At 49.4% G+C, this 17,831-nt stretch overlaps 1 protein-coding gene across 6 annotated transcripts in view; it reads left to right on the plus strand.

The window, feature by feature from the left end:
* Positions 1 to 17,831, plus strand: part of ASCC2 (activating signal cointegrator 1 complex subunit 2) — a 51,621-nt gene that overhangs the window by 23,809 nt on the left and 9,981 nt on the right. For 4 of the 6 annotated variants that reach the window (XM_007975354.3, XM_007975356.3, XM_073006827.1 and 1 more), the window contains 8 exons: positions 1,112 to 1,224; positions 6,813 to 6,887; positions 8,124 to 8,231; positions 8,475 to 8,543; positions 8,739 to 8,813; positions 10,854 to 11,034; positions 13,758 to 13,972; positions 14,849 to 14,968. In XM_007975354.3, the coding sequence (XP_007973545.3) occupies positions 1,112 to 1,224; positions 6,813 to 6,887; positions 8,124 to 8,231; positions 8,475 to 8,543; positions 8,739 to 8,813; positions 10,854 to 11,034; positions 13,758 to 13,972; positions 14,849 to 14,968 (956 nt within the window). The remainder of the gene's footprint in view (positions 1 to 1,111; positions 1,225 to 6,812; positions 6,888 to 8,123; positions 8,232 to 8,474; positions 8,544 to 8,738; positions 8,814 to 10,853; positions 11,035 to 13,757; positions 13,973 to 14,848; positions 14,969 to 17,831) is intronic. The other 2 variants (XM_038007627.2, XM_007975355.3) reach the window with 1 other exon arrangement.

Genomic DNA, 17,831 nt, shown 5'->3' on the forward strand with positions numbered 1-17,831 from the left:
CTCTTTCCTGCTGGGTCCCTCCAACCAGGGCCTGGCTACCCAGAGGCTGGGAGGATTGCCCCAGTAGAGGACCCAGTGGTCTCTTCCCAGACCAGGGCCCCTTCCCCACCAGGGCCCCTTTCCCTAGTGCAGTGAGCAACTATTATGTCCTATCACACAGGTATAGAGCATTTTCAGTTGGCTTGGATTTCTCTCTGGGAGCTTCATTTACAGAGTAGTGGAAAGAGCCGGGGAATAAGAATTCAGAGTCCTCATATATTTCAGTTTGACGTGTTCATTTGTGCATTATTCATTGAGCCATTCATTCAGTGGACTTATATTGAGGAGTCTACAGCATATGCCAGACCCTGTGCTATGTCTGGAGGTAAGGTAGTAAACAAAAGCAGACTGGCCCCTGCGCTCATGGAATTTAGAGTTGACAAGGGTGACAGAAGGGAAACATTCAGGAAACCTCGACGTGTCAGGTGCTGCCCTAAGCCCTGGAGATAGAACAGGAACAAGGCAGCTATGAGCTATCCTCCTGGAGATTGTGATTACATTTCAGGAGGGCACGTGGCAGGTGCTGTGGGAACAAATCATTTTACCCCTCAGAACCTTGGTTTCCTTATTGGTAAAATAGAGATCCTCAACAGCTTCCCAGCCTACTTTTCAGAGTTGTCATAAGAACCAGGAAAGTATGTAAGAAACTTAGAAGAAAGTGTTTTGTATACCCTCTTCAAGATGTGACAAACCTGTGGACATGATATTCTTGTCCTGCCTCCGATGGTCCTTCTTTGCATGATGTCTTCAGATTCAAGAGCTGGTTTTCCTTTAACTTAGAAGAGGGAATCATATTATCTCAGAACTGGAAGTAACCCTAGCGATGATTGGGTGTAAGGTCATTGAAGCTACCATAGAAAGACCTGAGGCTTAGAGAGGTTAGGTGACTCACCCAGATCGTGCTCCTGAAGATGGACCAGCCAGGCTTTGCCCGGAACCTCCAGTGTTCCCTTCCTTCCATGTTAACATCCTGCCTGTTTGAGACCCTGACCGTGTTAAAGTTGTCTGGGACCTCTGCAGATCTGTATGTGCGGGCAGAGGAGAATAATGCAGGGTATTCTTTTGGCAACAGGAGTTAAAGGACATTGTTCTCTACCTTTGTGATACCTGCACCACACTTTGGGCCTTTCTGGATATCTTCCCTTTGGCTTGCCAGACCTTCCAGAAGCATGACTTTTGTTACAGGTATGGCAGTAGTTCTGGCTGTTGAAATAGAGGTACTGGCTTATGTACTAATTTAACAAATATTTACTCATTTAACAAATATTTACTGGGTGCTTAGAATGTGCCAGTCTTCCAGCCTGGGGATGCAGCAGTGAAAACAACAGATAAGCCTCCTGCTTGTGTGGAGCCTGCATTTTAGAAGCACTCCCATTTTTTGGCCAAGACCAGGATAGGGTAGGGGGAAAAAAATACACACACACACACACACACACACACACACACACAATGGGCTGGGCACGGTGGCTCATGGGTAATCCCAGCACTTTGGGAGGCCAAGGTGGGTGGATCACCTGAGGTTAGCAGTTCAAGACCAGCCTGACCAATATGGTGAAACCCCGTCTCTACTAAAAATACAAAAATTAGCTGGGCATGGCAGCATGCACCTGTAGTCCCAGCTACTCAGGAGGCTGAGACAGGAGAATCAGTTGAACCCGGGCAGCGGAGGTTGCAGTGAGCTGAGATTGCGCCACTATACTCCACCCTAGGCGACAGAGCAAGACTCCATCTAAAAAAAAAAAAAAAAAAAACACAACCAAGAATAGTTTCAGTTCAATAGAGTAGTCCGGGGGGAACATACACAAGGAAACAACAGAGTGCTCCAACGTGGGGCTGGGAGATCACCCTTGAAGGATGTCTTGAAGGAACAGGTATCTTCCAGACAAAGAAAAGTTCCCATAGCAGGAAGGGCATCTTAGGCAGGTGAAGTGAAGCATGCAGAGGCCCAGAGAGAGAGCTGGGGAGTGAAGTATGACATGAGGCAGAGTGGGGGGACACACAGGACAGCAGGAAAACAAGCCAGTAACAAGAACCCACTTTGGGTAAGTCAGTAGAAGTCAGATTGTGAGGAGCCTGGGATGTGCTGGCAGGGCCTTTATGCGGTGGGCAGTGGGGAGCCCCTGGAGGCTTTTATCCAAAGGAGCCTTTAGAAAGATCCTGGTGGGATGGAGGCAGATGGGAAAGAGAATATGAGCGAGGGAGGCAGACCCACTTTGCCCTCTTAGCGCCAAGAGCATCTGTTGCTAGTGCAGTAAGAAAGGGGTGGGCATGGGCATTCCAGGCCAGGGTGAAAGGGCTGGCAACCTGCGTATTGCCTCGCAGTTGTGGGCACAGGCCTCTTCCCAGTGGCCTCTGACTGTCACTCTAGCAAGACGTCTCTTCCCACCGTTTGTAGCAGCTTCTGGGAGCTGCCCAACTCCGTCCATTCAGCTGCCTGCCCATTCTGTCATTTACTCACCCATTTAACAAAACATTTATTTAGTCCTTACATGTGCCAGAGATGGCAGCTGGTGCTGTGACCCCTCCCTGGTCTCCTCAGCTTATAAAAATCAGACATTAGGGTTACTGAGCCTCCCAGAGAATGTTAGGATAACGTGCTGCCCAGCATTTTCCCCAGAAGAGAGGGGTATGTAGCTGTCCACTTTTTTAAAAAGGTATCTTTTCTCATGATAAAAGCAGCATGTGCTTGTAGGACATTTGGCAAATCCAGAAAAGTAAGAAATTAAAAGCACCGTAAGAAATCGTATTATTCTTAGAATTTTATACCTTGCGTATTTTCGCTTATCGTAGGCATTTTCCCATTTTGTTAAAGTGTTTCCCCAAATGTGGCACAGATTGCTTTTGAAAGGCTCTTTGGAGATGGGGAAGGGGTAAGTTTTGGAAGAGCCGACTTTACTGCAAGGGACAGCAGAGGCAGGAGAGAAGCTATGCCCATCTCAGGGTGAGGAGGAAGAAAGGGAAACACTTTTGACTAAAGGCAACACTGCCTTTGACCCACAAACACCCTGGGGCTGACCCAGCCTGTTCCAACTGTGCTGGAGGCCAGGAACGCCCTGCTGAGCAAATGCAACCACCTCAGTTCTCCAGAACTCTCTGAAAGTGGTTACAGTTGCCCAGTCGGCTTTGTTGATAATCCCTCTGGAAATAACCTTTTTCCTCCTCCCTCTCCCGTCTACTCAAGTATAGATGAGTATACCTCTTGCTGCCCTTTTAAGAATAAATAATATATTCACATGGTTCAAAATTCAAAAAGTATAAAATACACACTGAGAAGTCTCCCTTTCCACTTTCCCAATTCTATTATTCACATACGGCCATCGCCATTAGGTTTTTTTGGTGGAATTTTCCAGAGATATGCAAGTATACTCCTTTTAGAAAATTTAAGGCTGGCATATTATGAGTATTTACTGTTTGCATTTTACTTTTTTACTAAACAGTGGTGCCGTATCCGTGCATTAAGCACTCTTTCTCTAATGTCTTTGGTATGGCTGGGTAGAATTCCACTGTATGGAATACCAGATCCCATAGATGGTCCTTTAGGTTTTTTTCAGTTGTTTGCTATACAAAAAAATACTACAGAAGCCAGGCGCAGTGGCTCATGGCCGTAATTCCAGCACTCTGGGAGGCTAAGGCAGGCAGACCACTTGGGGTCAGGAGTTCGAGACCAGCCTGGCCAACATGGTGAAACCCCACCTCTACTAAAAATACAAAAATTAGCTGGATGTGGTGGTGCACGCCTGTAATTCCAGCTATTTGGGAGGCTGAGGTGGGAGAATTGCTTGAACCCAAGAGGCGGAGGTTGAAGTGAGCAGGGATTACACCACTGCCCTCCAGCCTAGGCAACAGAGCGAGACTCTGTCTCATTAAAAAAAAAAAGAAAGAAAGAAAAAACAAGAATAACTTTGCACACACATCATTTGGTACCTCTGCGAGTATATCTGAGGAATAATTCCTAGAAGTAGACTAGCAGAGACAGATGGAATGTGCATTTTTAATTTCCATAGATCTTGCCAAATCGCCCTCCATAGGGGTTGTTCCAATTTACTCTCCCACCAGCAACATATCCTGGCAACAGCTAAACCTGTTTAGGCCAAACTGCCCTCTCTGTCATTTTCTGGGCTATGCTGTGGGCCTAGTAGGGCCCGCCTCTTTTGGCCTAGTTACCCTTTGTTGTGTATAGCATTGTAGTAGGATAGACGTTGCCAGAAACCAGCCAATTGACAGGCACATGTTTACAGAGGACTTGCTCCAAATTCAGCACCAACCTAGACACTTAAGCTGCAGTTCCGGCTTTGGGAAGCTTAAGATGTTTGGGGGAAGAATTATACCACAGAAAAGAGGCAGCTGCAGTTTCACTTGCCAGAGCAACAGGGCAATGTATTCCACATGCAGTGCATCTAGTTCTAGAAAGGAAGAATTCCCATGAGTGAGCACGATCAGGAAGTGCACAGGGAGGAATTGAGCCTGGAATGCTGCATGGAGGAGGAGGAGGAGGAGAATAAGGAGAAAGAAGAGGAGAGCAGTGGCCAGCATTAGCCTGAGAGGAAGCCAGAGGGCTGTGGGAGTGCTGATCTCTGGAAGAATGTTGAGGGGCTGTGCGACTGGGATGGAGAGTTTGAATTTGAGTTGGGAAAGGGTGGTGTGAAATCACCAAGGTGAGAAGCAAGATTGGCTGTACTGTGACAGCTATGGATGTACCAGAGAAAATAATTATGGTTTGCTGTCATAAGAGGTAGGGAACTGCCAGCAGGTGTTTTTCTTTTTTTTTTTTAATTAGTATAATTATATTTGTTTGAAAATAATTTCATATAAATTATTTTTGATTTACATTTTTTTAAATTTTTTGAGACAGAGTCTCACTCTGTCTTCCAGGCTAGGGTGCAGTGTCACGATTTCAGCTCACTGCAACCTCCACCTCCCAGATTCAAGTGATTCTCCCTCCTCAGCCTCCCAAGTAGCTGGAATTACAGGTGCCCGCCCCCATGCCTACCTATTGTTCATATTTTTAGTGGAGACAGGGTTTCCCATGTTGGCCAGGCTGGTCTCAAACTCCTGACCTCAAGTGATCTGCCCACCTCAGCCTCCCAAAGTGCTGGGATTACAGGCAGAAGCCACCATGCACAGCCTTAATTTTATAAAAGTTTTAAGCCAGGTACCTGTAATCTCAGCTTCTTGGGAGGCTGAGGCAGGAGGATCACTTGAACCCAGGAGGTCAAAACCAGCCTGGGCAATATAACTAGACTTCATCTCAAAAAAAAAAAATTAATTAGTTAATTTAAAAGTTATAGAAACAGTGCTAACTGGCTTAACTCATAAGCCAATGTAGAAAATATGATACATTTACTTTTTTCTTAAATTTTTTAATTATTACTTTTTATTTTAATATATTTTTTCTCATTTCCAGTGGGATTGGAAAAAATCCTGAAAACATGTAGCCTATTTTGACCAAATACAAATACTGTGTTGAGATTTTCATATTAAAACAATTTTTTTTTTTTTTTTTTTGAGACAGAGTCTCACTCTGTTGCCCAGGCTAGAGTTCAGTAGCACGATCTTGGCTCACTGCAACCTCCACCTCCCGAGTTCAAGCAATTCTCCTGCCTCAGCCTCCTGAGTAGCTGGGATTACAGGCATGTACCACCACTCCCAGCTAATTTTTGTATTTTTAGTAGAGACCGGGTTTCACCATGTTGGCCAGGCTGGTCTCAAACTCCTGTCCTCAAGTAATCCACCCACCTTGGTCTCCCAAAGTGCTAGGATTACAGGCGTGAGCCACAGCACCCAGCCAGAACAATTTTTTTTTTTTTTTTTTTTTTTTTTTTTTTTGGTGACAAGGTCGCTCTCTGTCACCCAGGCTGGAATGCAGTGGTGTGATCATGGCTCACTGTAGCCTTGACCTACCGGCCTACTGCCTCAGCCTCCCAAGTAGCTGGGGCTACAGGTGTGCACCACCATGCCTGACTGATTTTTGTATTTTTTATAGAGATGGAGTTTCACCAGCCTGTTTCCCAGGCTGATCTTGAGCTCCTGGCTCAAGCAATCCTCCTGTCTCAGTCCCACAAAGTGCTGGGATTACAGGCCTGAGCCACTGTGCCTGGCTAACTGACAGTGTTTGAGCAAGAAAATTACAAGCAAGTAATCTTCGATCTGCTTCTCAAACTTCAGTGGGTCCTGAGTGGTCTTCTGATTCCTCTGTTAGTATGAGCCTATCTGGGCCTTAGTTGCCCATCTGAATGAGGGACATGGCTATAGGTCACCTCTTTTTTTTTTTTTTTTTTTTTGAGATGGAGTCTTGCTTGTCGCCCAGGCTGGAGTGCAGTGGTGCGATCTGGGCTCACTGCAAACTCCGCCTCCTGGGTTCACGCCATTCTCCGGCCTCAGCCTCCCGAGTAGCTGGGACTACAGGCACCCGCCACCTCGCCCGGCTAGTTTTTTGTATTCTTTTTAGTAGAGATGGGGTTTCACCGTGTTAGCCAGGATGGTCTCGATCTCCTGACCTCGTGATCCGCCTGTCTCGGCCTCCCAAAGTGCTGGGATTACAGACTTGAGCCACCGCGCCCGGCCTATAGGTCACTTCTTATGAAGCTGTTCCTGGGACCAGCCCCAGGGGGTCAGTCTGGGGTGAGCTCAGGGAAGAACCAAGGGGTCCCGGAGAAAATTGTGTGGAAAAAGAAGAAATGGACCTTCCCACTCCCTGGGGTTTGCTTTGATGTTCTTACGAAGTGTGGTATTTATGAACTAATCCAACATTTTCCCTGTGTGTGCCTGCACAGACTAGCTTCCTTCTACGAAGCAGCAATTCCCGAAATGGAGTCTGCAATTAAGAAGAGGAGGCTTGAAGATAGCAAGTGAGGCGGGGACAAAATTAAGAACGTTGTTGTGGGAGAGAAAGCCCCGAGCAGGGCCCTGCCTTCCCTAGGCATTAGCATCCCCATCTCTAAGACAAGTGGGTGGGACCAGGGACTGTGCAGCTTTTGGGCTTCTGCATCCCTGTCTAGCCACTTCCTGATCTCTGCATTGGTTTGTTGTTGTTGTTGTTGTTGTTGTTGTTGTTGTTGTTGTTGTTGACAGGGTCTCACTCTGTCACCCAGGCTGGAGTGCAGTGGTGCAATCACAACTCACTGTAGCCTTGACCTCCTGACCTCAATCAGTCCTCCCACCTCAGTCCCCCGAGTAGCTGGGATTATAGGTGTGTGCCACCACACCCGGCTAATTTTTGTATTTTTTGTAGAGATGGGGTTTTGACATATTGGCCAGGCTAGTCTTGAACTGCCTTTTTTTTTTTTTTTAACTGTTAGCATATTAAAATGTATATATATATATGTGTGTGTGTGTGTTGTCTGTAAAGACTTGTGTGAGGACCTAACTAGAAAGATCGCAATAGCTAGAGTTAAGTGTTACTAAACAGCATGAAGGAGATTTGATCCAAAGTCCTGCTTGTCCCAAGGCAGTTATGTCTGTTAACCCAATCCCCCAAAATACCGTGATAGCTGGCCCCTGCATTTAAGCCCTTCCCTCAGCTGTTACTCACACTGTTGATACTCAGCCTGCTGGTTCCTGACCCACCGTTTGAACTGAGAAGCAGCCCTGGAAGCAGCTGGCTTCTCTGGGCCTGTGGCTTTTGCCAGCTGCTCTCAGCAGTGAATTGTGAGGCCTTCTGTGCTCCAGGGAGGCACCTGCAACTGCTGGAGAGAAGCTCCCTTCGTGCCTTTTTTGCTTTTTCTTTTCCTTTTTTTTTTTTTTTTTTTGAGACAGAGTCTTGCTCTGTCACCCAGGCTGGAAGGCAGTGGCGCCATCATGGCTCACTGCAGCCTTGACCTCCCAGGCAAATGCGATCCCCCTGCCTTAGCCTCCCCAGGAGCTGGAACTACAGGCCTGCATCACCACACTTGACTAATCTTTTGTGTTTTTTGTAGAGACAGGATTTCACTTAGTTGATTAGGCTGATCTCAAACTCCTGGGGCTCAAGTGATCCTCCCACCTCAGCTTCCCAAGGTGCTGGTATTTCAGGTGTAAACCACTGCGCCTGACACCTCAGGCCCTTTTTGTCTCCTAAACCTGTGTCTTTTTTCTCTCTGGCCTAGGCTTCTAGGTGACCTGTGGCAGAGGCTCTCCCATTCCAGGAAGAAGCTGATAGAGATTTTCCACATCATCCTGAATCAGATCTGCCTCCTTCCCATCCTAGAAAGCAGGTAAGCCCTCAGGAATTGCCTCCTGGTGGAAGAGTCTCCTCCCCAAGCCCTGCAGGAGCATTTCCATTCTTTCATCTTGGCTTCCTCCCCTGCACTGGGGTTGGCTGAACAGACATGAGAAACTGAGAAAAATGCCTCATTCGTCCATCGCGCCTCAGCCCTGAAGAGGGGCAGGGGGTGTATAAAGGAGCTGTAGCTCATCTTGCATTGCATGAGCTTATCTTCCCTGGTGTCCTGTTCTAGCTGTGACAACATTCAGGGCTTCATCGAAGAGTTCCTTCAGATCTTCAGCTCCTTGCTGCAGGAGAAGAGGTGAGTGCGGCTGAGCTGGGCCAGGCCTATGACCCTCCCACCAGTCCCCAAGAGGCCTTACATGATAGAGCCCCTGCCATAGGCCCACCACAGCTCTAATAAGGTCGGGCAGTAGACACAGGGAGTGGCCTGCAGCAGTACAGTGTTCCTGTGGCCCCAGCCCTGTCCATCCCATCTGCTCTCCTGTGCTTGCAGGTTCCTCCGGGACTATGATGCACTCTTCCCCGTGGCCGAAGACATCAGCTTGCTGCAGCAGGCCTCGTCAGTCTTGTATCCTTCTACCATAACCCACTGCGACAGGGCCCAGCTTGACTAGGTCAGAGGTGAGACAGGCTGCTGGAACCCAGAGGAGTGGAAAGAGGTTTAGCCCCAGAACCCACGCATGGGTCAACCAGCTGTCCGAGGTGGCCTGCCAAGGTGCCAGCCTCGCCTTTTCTTTTTTTTCTTTTTTTTCTTTTTTTCTTTTTTTTTTTTTTTTTGAGATGGAGTCTCGCTCTGTTGCCCAGGCTGGAGTACAGTGGCGCGATCTTGGCTCACTGAGGGTTCACACCATTCTGCTGCCTCAGCCTCCCGAGTAGCTGGGACTACAGCCACCCGCCACCACGCCCGGCTAATTTTTTGTATTTTTAGTAGAGAGCGGGTTTCACCATGTTAGCCAGGATGGTCTCGATCTCCTGACCTCATGATCCGCCCCCCTCGGCCTCCCAAAGTGCTGGGATTGCAGGCATAAGCCAGCGTGCCCGGCCTTTTTTTTTATTTTATTTTATTTTTTGAGACAGAGTCTCTCTCTGTTGCCCAGGCTAGAGTGCAGTGGCGCAATTTTGGCTCACTACAAGCTCCGTCTCCCAGGTTCACACCATTCTCCTGCCTCAGCCTCCCAAGTAGCTGGGACTACAGGTGCCCGCCTGTATTTTTTTGTATTTTTTTAGTAGAGATGGGGGCTAATTTTTTTGTATTTTTTTAGTAGAGACGGGGTTTCACCGTGTTAGCCAGTATGGTCTGTATCTCCTGACCTCATGATCTGCCTGCCTCGGCCTCCCAAAGTGCTGGGATTACAGGCATGAGCCTCCACGCCCAGCCTCCCAGCCTCACCTTTTCTAGAGAAGATGGCTGCTCTGATGCTTGGGGCAGGGGAGATGCAGTCCTAATTTCCCTATGTGTTTCCGGAACATCTGGGCCTATATGACCAAGATGGACTCAGCCCCTCCTCACAGCAGGAGGGGAGGTGGACAGGTAAACAGGCAGTTAGAGCGTCACGTGGGAAGATTTCAGAGGGCAGGAAACCAGAGGAGGCGCCTCACCCAGCGGAGCTCCAGGTGGGGGTGTCAGATGGAAGTGATGTCCAAGCAGAAGAACAGCAGAAAGAGTGGGAGAGCACCAAGCTAGGAGCAAGGACAAGGACAAGAATGTTCCCAGTGGACAGAGGACAGAGAAAACAGGCTTCTCAGAGCCACAGATGTCGTGTAGGGTACAGGGGGCAGTCATTAAGGAGGGGTCTCCCAGGAGGAGGAATTGGGGTGTTGCAGGTGAGGTGAAGGCCAGCAATATGCACAGCCCTGGGGTGACCATCACTAAGAAGTTTGGGCTCTGTCCTGCAAGCGCTGGGGAGCGTGGAAGGTTGTGAAGCAGGAGGTGACATGGGTAGTTCTATACTTTGGAAAAGCTCTGTCTGGCACAAGGAAGAGAATGGACTGGCCCAGAACCACCATGAGGCTCAGGCCAGTGAGGAGGCTGTTGCTGGCATCCAAGCATGGGTGATGAGGGTTTGGACAAGAAGCAGAGTGAGGGAGTCTAAGGGAACTCTCAGATTTCTGGCTTCACAGTGCCCAGGGTGGTTGACAAGGAGGAAGGACAGGGAGGGGCAGCCTGTGGGTCATTCTGGTGGTTGCAGTAGATTGCTCAGTCCTGCTTCAGGGAAACCTGATGGCCCACAACCTTTGCAGAATGCCCTCAGCTAGTTGGACAGGAAGCCCAGTGACAGTGGCCCTACCACGCCCTTCTCCTGGCAGTCAGTACAAAAGAAGAGCTGCTGGCTCGTCCAAACCTGTGCCCCAGGGCACTGATGGCAGCCCTGGCCCTGTCTTTACTCAGAGCTGCTTTCTGCTGAGTGGCAGGCCCTAGGTTGTAAAGCCAGCATGGCTGTAGTCTGGCCCATTTTCCCATGCAGCCCAGGTGCCCGTGATGCCCGCTTAGGTATAGCCCAGAAAGCCCCTGGCAGGAACCGTGTGGTCAGATGCTGAGGAGGGACTGAGAAATTATGCTGCTTCAGAGCTAGGAACCTAAGACAGACCCTTTAACAAGTCCTCACAGGGATGAGACACGGACTGCCTACATCCTCCAGGCAGTCGAGAGTGCATGGGAAGGGGTGGACAGACGGAAAACCACAGATGCTAAAGATCCATTGGTGACTGAGGAGCCTAATGGGGTCACGGTGATGGCAGAGGCAGTCAGTCAAGCGTCATCACACCTGGAGAACTCGGAGGAAGAGGAGGTATGTGTCTGGGTGGCACTTTTCCCTCTGCGCTTGTCCCTCCTTGGCCCCATCTGAGAGGCTGGGGCAGCAGGAAACCTCCTTTCTTTGCTTTTATACTCAGGGAAAAAGGTTTTTTGGGAATAGACAGCCTCAAGCAACTGGTCAGCTCTGTGCTGCCTTTAGAGGGTCCCAAGCCAGGGGCATGCTGGACTGGGTGTGAGGGGAGAGCAAGTTGCTTCAACTATCGAAACCTCAGCTTCCCCTCTATAAAATGAAGAGGCGAAACTTTCTGTGAATGTTTCCACGAGCCCTTCCCGGAGCTCTCCTCTCAACAGATAAAAGTGGAGCTCCTTTGGTTGCAACTGGGAACAGTGCCAAGTCCCATGGTTTGGCCTTCTTGGAAGCCCCTCAGTGGGGCTCCAGGATGCCACTGAACAAATGTAGAAACCTCGGATCTGGTGCCTTCTCTCCAGGCTTTTCCAGGACTGGCCAAATCTGTGGCTGTCTTGATTGGCCACCAAGGCCAGGACTCCCCTGCATATTGGGAGGCAGCATGATAAGAGTGGTGAAGACCACACAGACTCAAACCAGGCAGCTCAGGGGTGTGACCTGGTTCTGCCACGTGGCAGCTGTATGGCCTTAGGCGCATCACTCACATTGAACCTTGGTTCCTCATCTGTAAGGTAGGGACAGATGCAGTGGCCGCCTCCACGAGGTGCTGGGATTCCGAGAGCTATCACATGCCCAGGCTCACCGTGAGCCTGGCTGGCCTTCAGTGCTCCATTAACAAATGCCGCTGTCCTTCCTCCCAGACCCCAGGCCCTGTGATTCCTGCAGGGCCTTGTGAAACAATAGCCTCCTTCACCTTTTCCCACCCTCTTCCTCATTTCGCTGCTTAGCAGACTCATGGAGATTTGTATTGTTGTGATCTGTAAATGTCCTTAAATTAAAAGGCTAACACAATTAAGTAATATTGAGCAATATATAAAATGCTTGCCCCTTACTTAAAAAGGAGATTATAGGCCGGGCACGGTGGCTCACACCTGTAATCCCAGCACTTTGGGAGGCCGAGGCGGGCGGATCACGAGGTCAGAAGATCGAGACCACGGTGAAACCCTGTCTCTACTAAAAATACAAAAAATTAGCCAGGTGCGGTAGTGTGCGCCTGTAGTCCCAGCTACTCGGGAGGCTGAGGCAGGAGAATGGCGTAAACCCGGGAGGCGGAGCTTGCAGTGAGCTGAGATCACGCCACTGCACTCCAGCCTGGGTGACAGAGCGAGACTCCGTCTCAAAAAAAAAAAAAAAGGAGATTATAATTTTATAATTAAAGGGGAGCATCTCCACACAGTCCAGCTCTGGTGGTTGCTGTTCGCCTCCAACGTCAGTCAACTTGTTAGAGTTGGAAAAGGACCTTGGATTAGTAGAAAGAATCAGTAGAAACCAGGGCTGTTTATGGAGGGCCTGGTCTGTGCCAGGTACTGTGCTCACTGGGTTTTGTGCCATCTTTGAACTATTTGAAACAACCCCATGAGGTGGGTGGTATAGGCCCATTTTATGAGGAGGAAACTGAGGTTCAGAGAGGGGAAGCACCCTGCCCAAAGTCACACAGCCAGTAGCCCAGCTGGTAAGTCATACAGTCCCTTCAAAATTTTAATTTAATTTAATTTAATTATTTGGTTGGTTGGTTTTTGTTTTGTTTTTTTTTTCTTGAGATGGAGTTTTACTCTTGTTGCCCAGGCTGGAGTGCAATAGTGCGATCTCTGCTCACTGCAACCTCCGCCTCCTGGGATCAAGCAATTCTCCTGCCTCAGCCTCCTGAGTAACTGGGATTACAGACACCCACCACCACACCCAGCTAATTTTTTGTATTTTTTTACTAGAGATGGGGTTTCACCATGTTGGACTGGTCTCAAACTCCTGACCTCAGATGATCCACCTGCCTCAGCTTCCTAAAGTGCTGGGATTATAGACATGAGCACCACACCCGGCCTAATTTATTTTATTTTATTTTTTATTTTTTGAGATAGGTTCTTGCTCTGTCACCCAGGCTGGAGTGCAGTGGCTTGATCAAGCTTACTGCAGCCTTGACTTCCTGGGATCAAGTGATCCTCCCACCTCAGCCTCCTAAGTAGCTGGGACCAAAGGGGCACGCCGCCATGCCTGGCTAATTTTTTTAGTAGAGACAGGGTTTCACTGTGTTACCCAGGCTGGTCTTGAACTCCTGAACTCAGGCAATCCACCTGTCTCGGCCTCCCAAAGTGCTAGGATTACAGGCATGAGCCACTACGCCCAGCCACCTGGCTACTTTTTAAAATTTTTTGAACTGATAGGGTCTTGCTCTGTTGCTTAGGCTGATCTAGCTCCTGAGCTCAAATAATTCTCTTGCCTCAGCCTCCCAAAGTGCTGGGATTACAGGTATGAGCGACTGTACCTGGCCTTAAATTTTTTTTATTTTTTGTTTATTTTCCTGGATATGTAGTAGGTGTATATATTTATAGGTTACGTGAGATATTTTGATACAGGCATGCAATAATCATAACAATCACGAGCCCCCTTTTTCACAGAGAAAGAAATGGAGGCTCAGAGACACTTGTGTCACTTGGCAAAGTTCCCACAGGCAGGAGGGGCAGTTCCAGGACTTGAACCAGATCCCTCATGCCTAGTCCAGTGCTGTTTGGGGCCTGTGGCCCTATCACCGGCCCACTTAGCCTTCCCCTTCTTGGCTCTGGCTCTCACTACAGTGCATGGGAGCAGCCGCGGCTGTGGGCCCTGCTGTGTGTGGGGTGGAGCTGGACTCACTCATCTCCCAAGTGAAGGACCTGCTGCCAGACCTTGGTGAGGGCTTCATCCTGGCCTGCCTGGAGTACTACCACTACGACCCAGAGCAGGTGATCAACAATATCCTGGAGGAGCGGCTGGCCCCCACCCTCAGCCAGCTGGACCGCAACCTAGACAGGTGGGAGAGAGAGGTGGGAGGCGGCTCCCGCTGCCCAGGCTGCCTCAGGGTGGGGCCCCTTCCTCTCTTCCTTCCCTCATTCGTGGCCTGAGAGAACTCAGCTTGTTCTCTCTTCCCAGCCATTTAAACTAAAGCCGTCTTTGGGGAAACAAAAATCTTAGGCCCCACCAGTTTTTCACTTGCCCCAGGCAGGGCAGAGAGTATACACATCCCTGCCACACTTTGTGGGAAGGTTGATTAGAGCCATGGATGTGTCTTCAGGGATGTGACACGGAGTTGTTGAGCCCTTCTGATCCCCTACATTCCTGACCTGCCCCTGTCATTACCACGTTCCCACTAGATTTGTGAGAGAGGATGGCCACAGCTTCTCACTTTCATCACACCTACCATTTCTTTGGCCCACTGCTGCCCTGAAGGCCCCATGGGACAGCAGGAACCAGTGCCCGAAAGGGTGTGTCTTCCATAAGCAAGTGATGTTTACCAAATGAATGAGTGAAGTTAGCTTTGTGCCTTTGGACAAGTTCTGCAGCCTCCTTGTGCCACATTTTACAGATGAGGGCACTGAGGCACAATGACGTTGAGTGATCTGTGACTATTGATCTCATGGGACTATTACAAGCATTAAACAAGGGATAGCGCTTTTAAGAAACAGAAGGAAACCCTGTGTGAATGGCATGCAGGGTATGGGGGGGAGCTTTGTTCGAGGTGTGGCTGCATACCCAAGCAGGGGCTTCAGGGTTTTGAGATTGTGTCCTAGGAGTGTCTGTTGAAGGGGACTGAAAAATCCGATGGATTTAACACAGCAGGGGGGTGTGGGGCGCAGGTTGCTTCAGCTGGCAGGGCCCCCTTAAATTGATCTCTGTGTCCCCCACCCAGAGAAATGAAACCAGACCCTACACCCCTGCTGACGTCTCGCCACAACGTCTTCCAGAATGACGAGTTTGATGTGTTCAGCAGGGACTCAGTAGACCTGAGCCGGGTGCACAAGGGCAAGAGGTGAGTGCAGTGGGCCATGCGGTTCCGATACCCCAACTCTGGAAGTGCAGAGAGGACACAGGGAAACCAAGGGCTGCATCTTCGCAGAACTGGTCATGGAGTATCAGCACAGGGATCCCTTCACAACCCTAGACCTGTGCACCCCCAGTGGTTAGAAGCAGGTTCTCTAATGATCAGTCTTCAGGTTCTGACTCTGTGCAGGGAGGCTGTTAGTGAATCCCCCTTGTTGATAGCAAAAGGCCAGAAGGGCCAAAACTATCCCCACTTCCCTTCTTCTTACATCTTTAATGTGTTAACCATCAAATCACTGGTGGACAGTGCTTCCCAGAAACCACTCTTTGACCTGATTTTCCCCAGGCTGTGACAAAATGAGAAAATTAAGGACTTTGAGTGAGCTTTTCAGAAGGTGAACATATTCCACTTTAAGGCCTTTCTATTTATATTTAGTTTATGTCCTTCCTACTTTTTTGGCATTGAAAAGTCCGTTCATGATTTATTCATTTATTCAACAAATATTTGTCTAATACTTACAGCATTCTAGGCTCTGGATTAATTAGGTTCTGGGGATATAGTGGGAAGTGAAACAGACACGGCCCCTGCCCACGTGGAGTTTGCATTAATCAACTCATCAAACAAGCAACACCAAATCACAGATACAACAAATACTACAAGCTGGAGGTGCACAGAATTCTGAGCCTTTGGTAGGGCTTCACCCCAGGCAGGAAGGCTCCTCTGAGAACATGACATGGCACCGAGAGCTAAAGGGTGAGGTGGAGTCAGTTCTGCAAAGGAGGGAAGGAGAAGCTTCCCAAGCAGAGTGAGCAACAGGGGCAGTGGTCCCGAGGCCATAGTGAGTACAGCAAAGGGTCCCATGAACCGACAAGGCCAGCATGTTTTATGTTTTGAAAAGAGCAGGGCCGGGCGCGGCAGCTCATCCCTATAGTCCCAGCACTTTGGGAGGCCAAGGCAGGTGGATCACTTGAGCCCAGGAGTTCGAGAACAGCCTGGGCAACATGGCAAAGCCCCATATCTACAAGAAATACAAAAATTAGCCGGTGTGCTGGCACACGCCTATAGTTCCAGCTATTCTGGAGGCTGAGGCGGTAAGATCACTTAAGCCCAGGAGGTCAAGGCTGCAGTGAGCTGTTATCATGCCACTGTACTCCAGCCTGACTGACACAGTAAGAACCTGTCTCAAGAAAAAAAAAAAAAAAGAGTTCACTCAGCTTTGGAATGATGACCCATCAGAGGGACAGAGAGTCGGATGTATTGGTAAAGAGTACAACATCCAAGTGGAAAACTGCAAAATAAGATGTATTCTAGTCCCCCCGAGTTCTGCATGGAAGCTAGAAATCAGGGGACCTCTGGACAAGTACAGGTTGCTCTTTCACCATCACGTGGATGGGGATCGTGAGGTTCAGAGAGGGAGGAGACCAGTCAGCCTCATTCTTGTGGTAGGACCCCCAGTGGTGAAAATGTCAGGTGCTTCTTCAGTTAGGGCCCTGTGTTGTTACCCCTCCCTAGGGCCATCCACTGCTAAAAGCTTGGCTGGCTGAGGGCTTGGGGAACCGACGCAGGGCAACTACAAAGCCATCTGGCTGGCTGGACAGGAAGCACTTGCAAACTGCTTAGTCATACACATTGCAACACCCCCAGATCCCAGACTAGAGGTATTATCCTGCATCATTGCGACATCCCCAGATCCCAGGCCAAAGATGTTATCCTGGACCAGTGGCCGCTTTCCAGGCCAGCATGACCCTCTGTAGCTCTAGTGGTGGGCAAGGAGCAGACAAGGGGTCCTCCAGGCTGGTAGAAGGCTGGCCCCCTGCTCCAATCCAGGGAGCCTGATTGGTAAGTTCCCCACGGAAGTTAACCATCTCTGGACATGGCCTTTCACCTTGATCTGTGGTTTTGCCCAGGGCCCATGGTATTGTAAGGTCTCATCTAACCCCACGCAGGTCGTAAGTCACCTATGAGCATTTGCCAAGGGGCTGGTCCCAGCTGTCAGGGTCAGCAGAGTGGCTGGCATTGAGGTGGCCAGGTTTCTGGAGCGCTGTGCCCTTGCTCCTGGGGCCCTCTGGGCTGCCATGCAGAGAGACTCACTGTGCTGGGTAGCCCAGGGGCTGCAGATTGCAAAGAGGCAAAGCCTCCATTCATGTGTTCATTATTTATTCATTCAGCAAATATTTATTAAGCGATTTACTAGCACCAGATCATATGCTAGACACCAGGGAAACAGGGTGAGCTGGATACCCAGGCCTTGCCTTCAAACGATCATGAGGAAGACCATTAAACAAGTAAGGACAGAGTGGGAGGTGCTGGGTTGGGGTACACAGGAACTTCGGCAAGGACACATGTCCTAATCACATGAGAAATTAGGTAGGACACTGCAGATGGTACTGGAGTTAAAATGTGTTTGTTGTTGAATCAGATAGGCTGTTGTTGAACTCAGTGGCTTAAGTAGTAAGGAAATCTGTTCCCTTGCATGACAAGGCAGTGTAAGGTAGGGCAGTCTAGGCTTGGTTGAGCTATCATCCAGAATGTATCTTTCCTGTCTCCTGGGGCCTCACTTCGTGGTCAGGCTCCTTCCTTTGAGGCTGCAGTGGGGGCTGCAGCAGCTGTTTCTACTATGGCTTCCAGACATGACAGTGCCAGGAGATAGTCCAGACCAGGTCTTCCTGTGTCTCTCCTAGAGACTAGGGTACCTTTCCCAGAAGTCTCCAATACCCCTCATATCTCATCAGGAAAACCAAGTCACAGAGTCCAGGCCTGTAGCTCCAGGGTCCAATGGAAAGGTAGAAAGACCTAAAGAAAATGTAGGGTCTGTTTGGAGAATAGGTGACGTGCAGCATGGCTGTTGTGG

This window comes from Chlorocebus sabaeus, chromosome 19 (genome assembly GCF_047675955.1).
Source record: "Chlorocebus sabaeus isolate Y175 chromosome 19, mChlSab1.0.hap1, whole genome shotgun sequence".
NCBI lineage: Eukaryota > Metazoa > Chordata > Mammalia > Primates > Cercopithecidae > Chlorocebus > Chlorocebus sabaeus.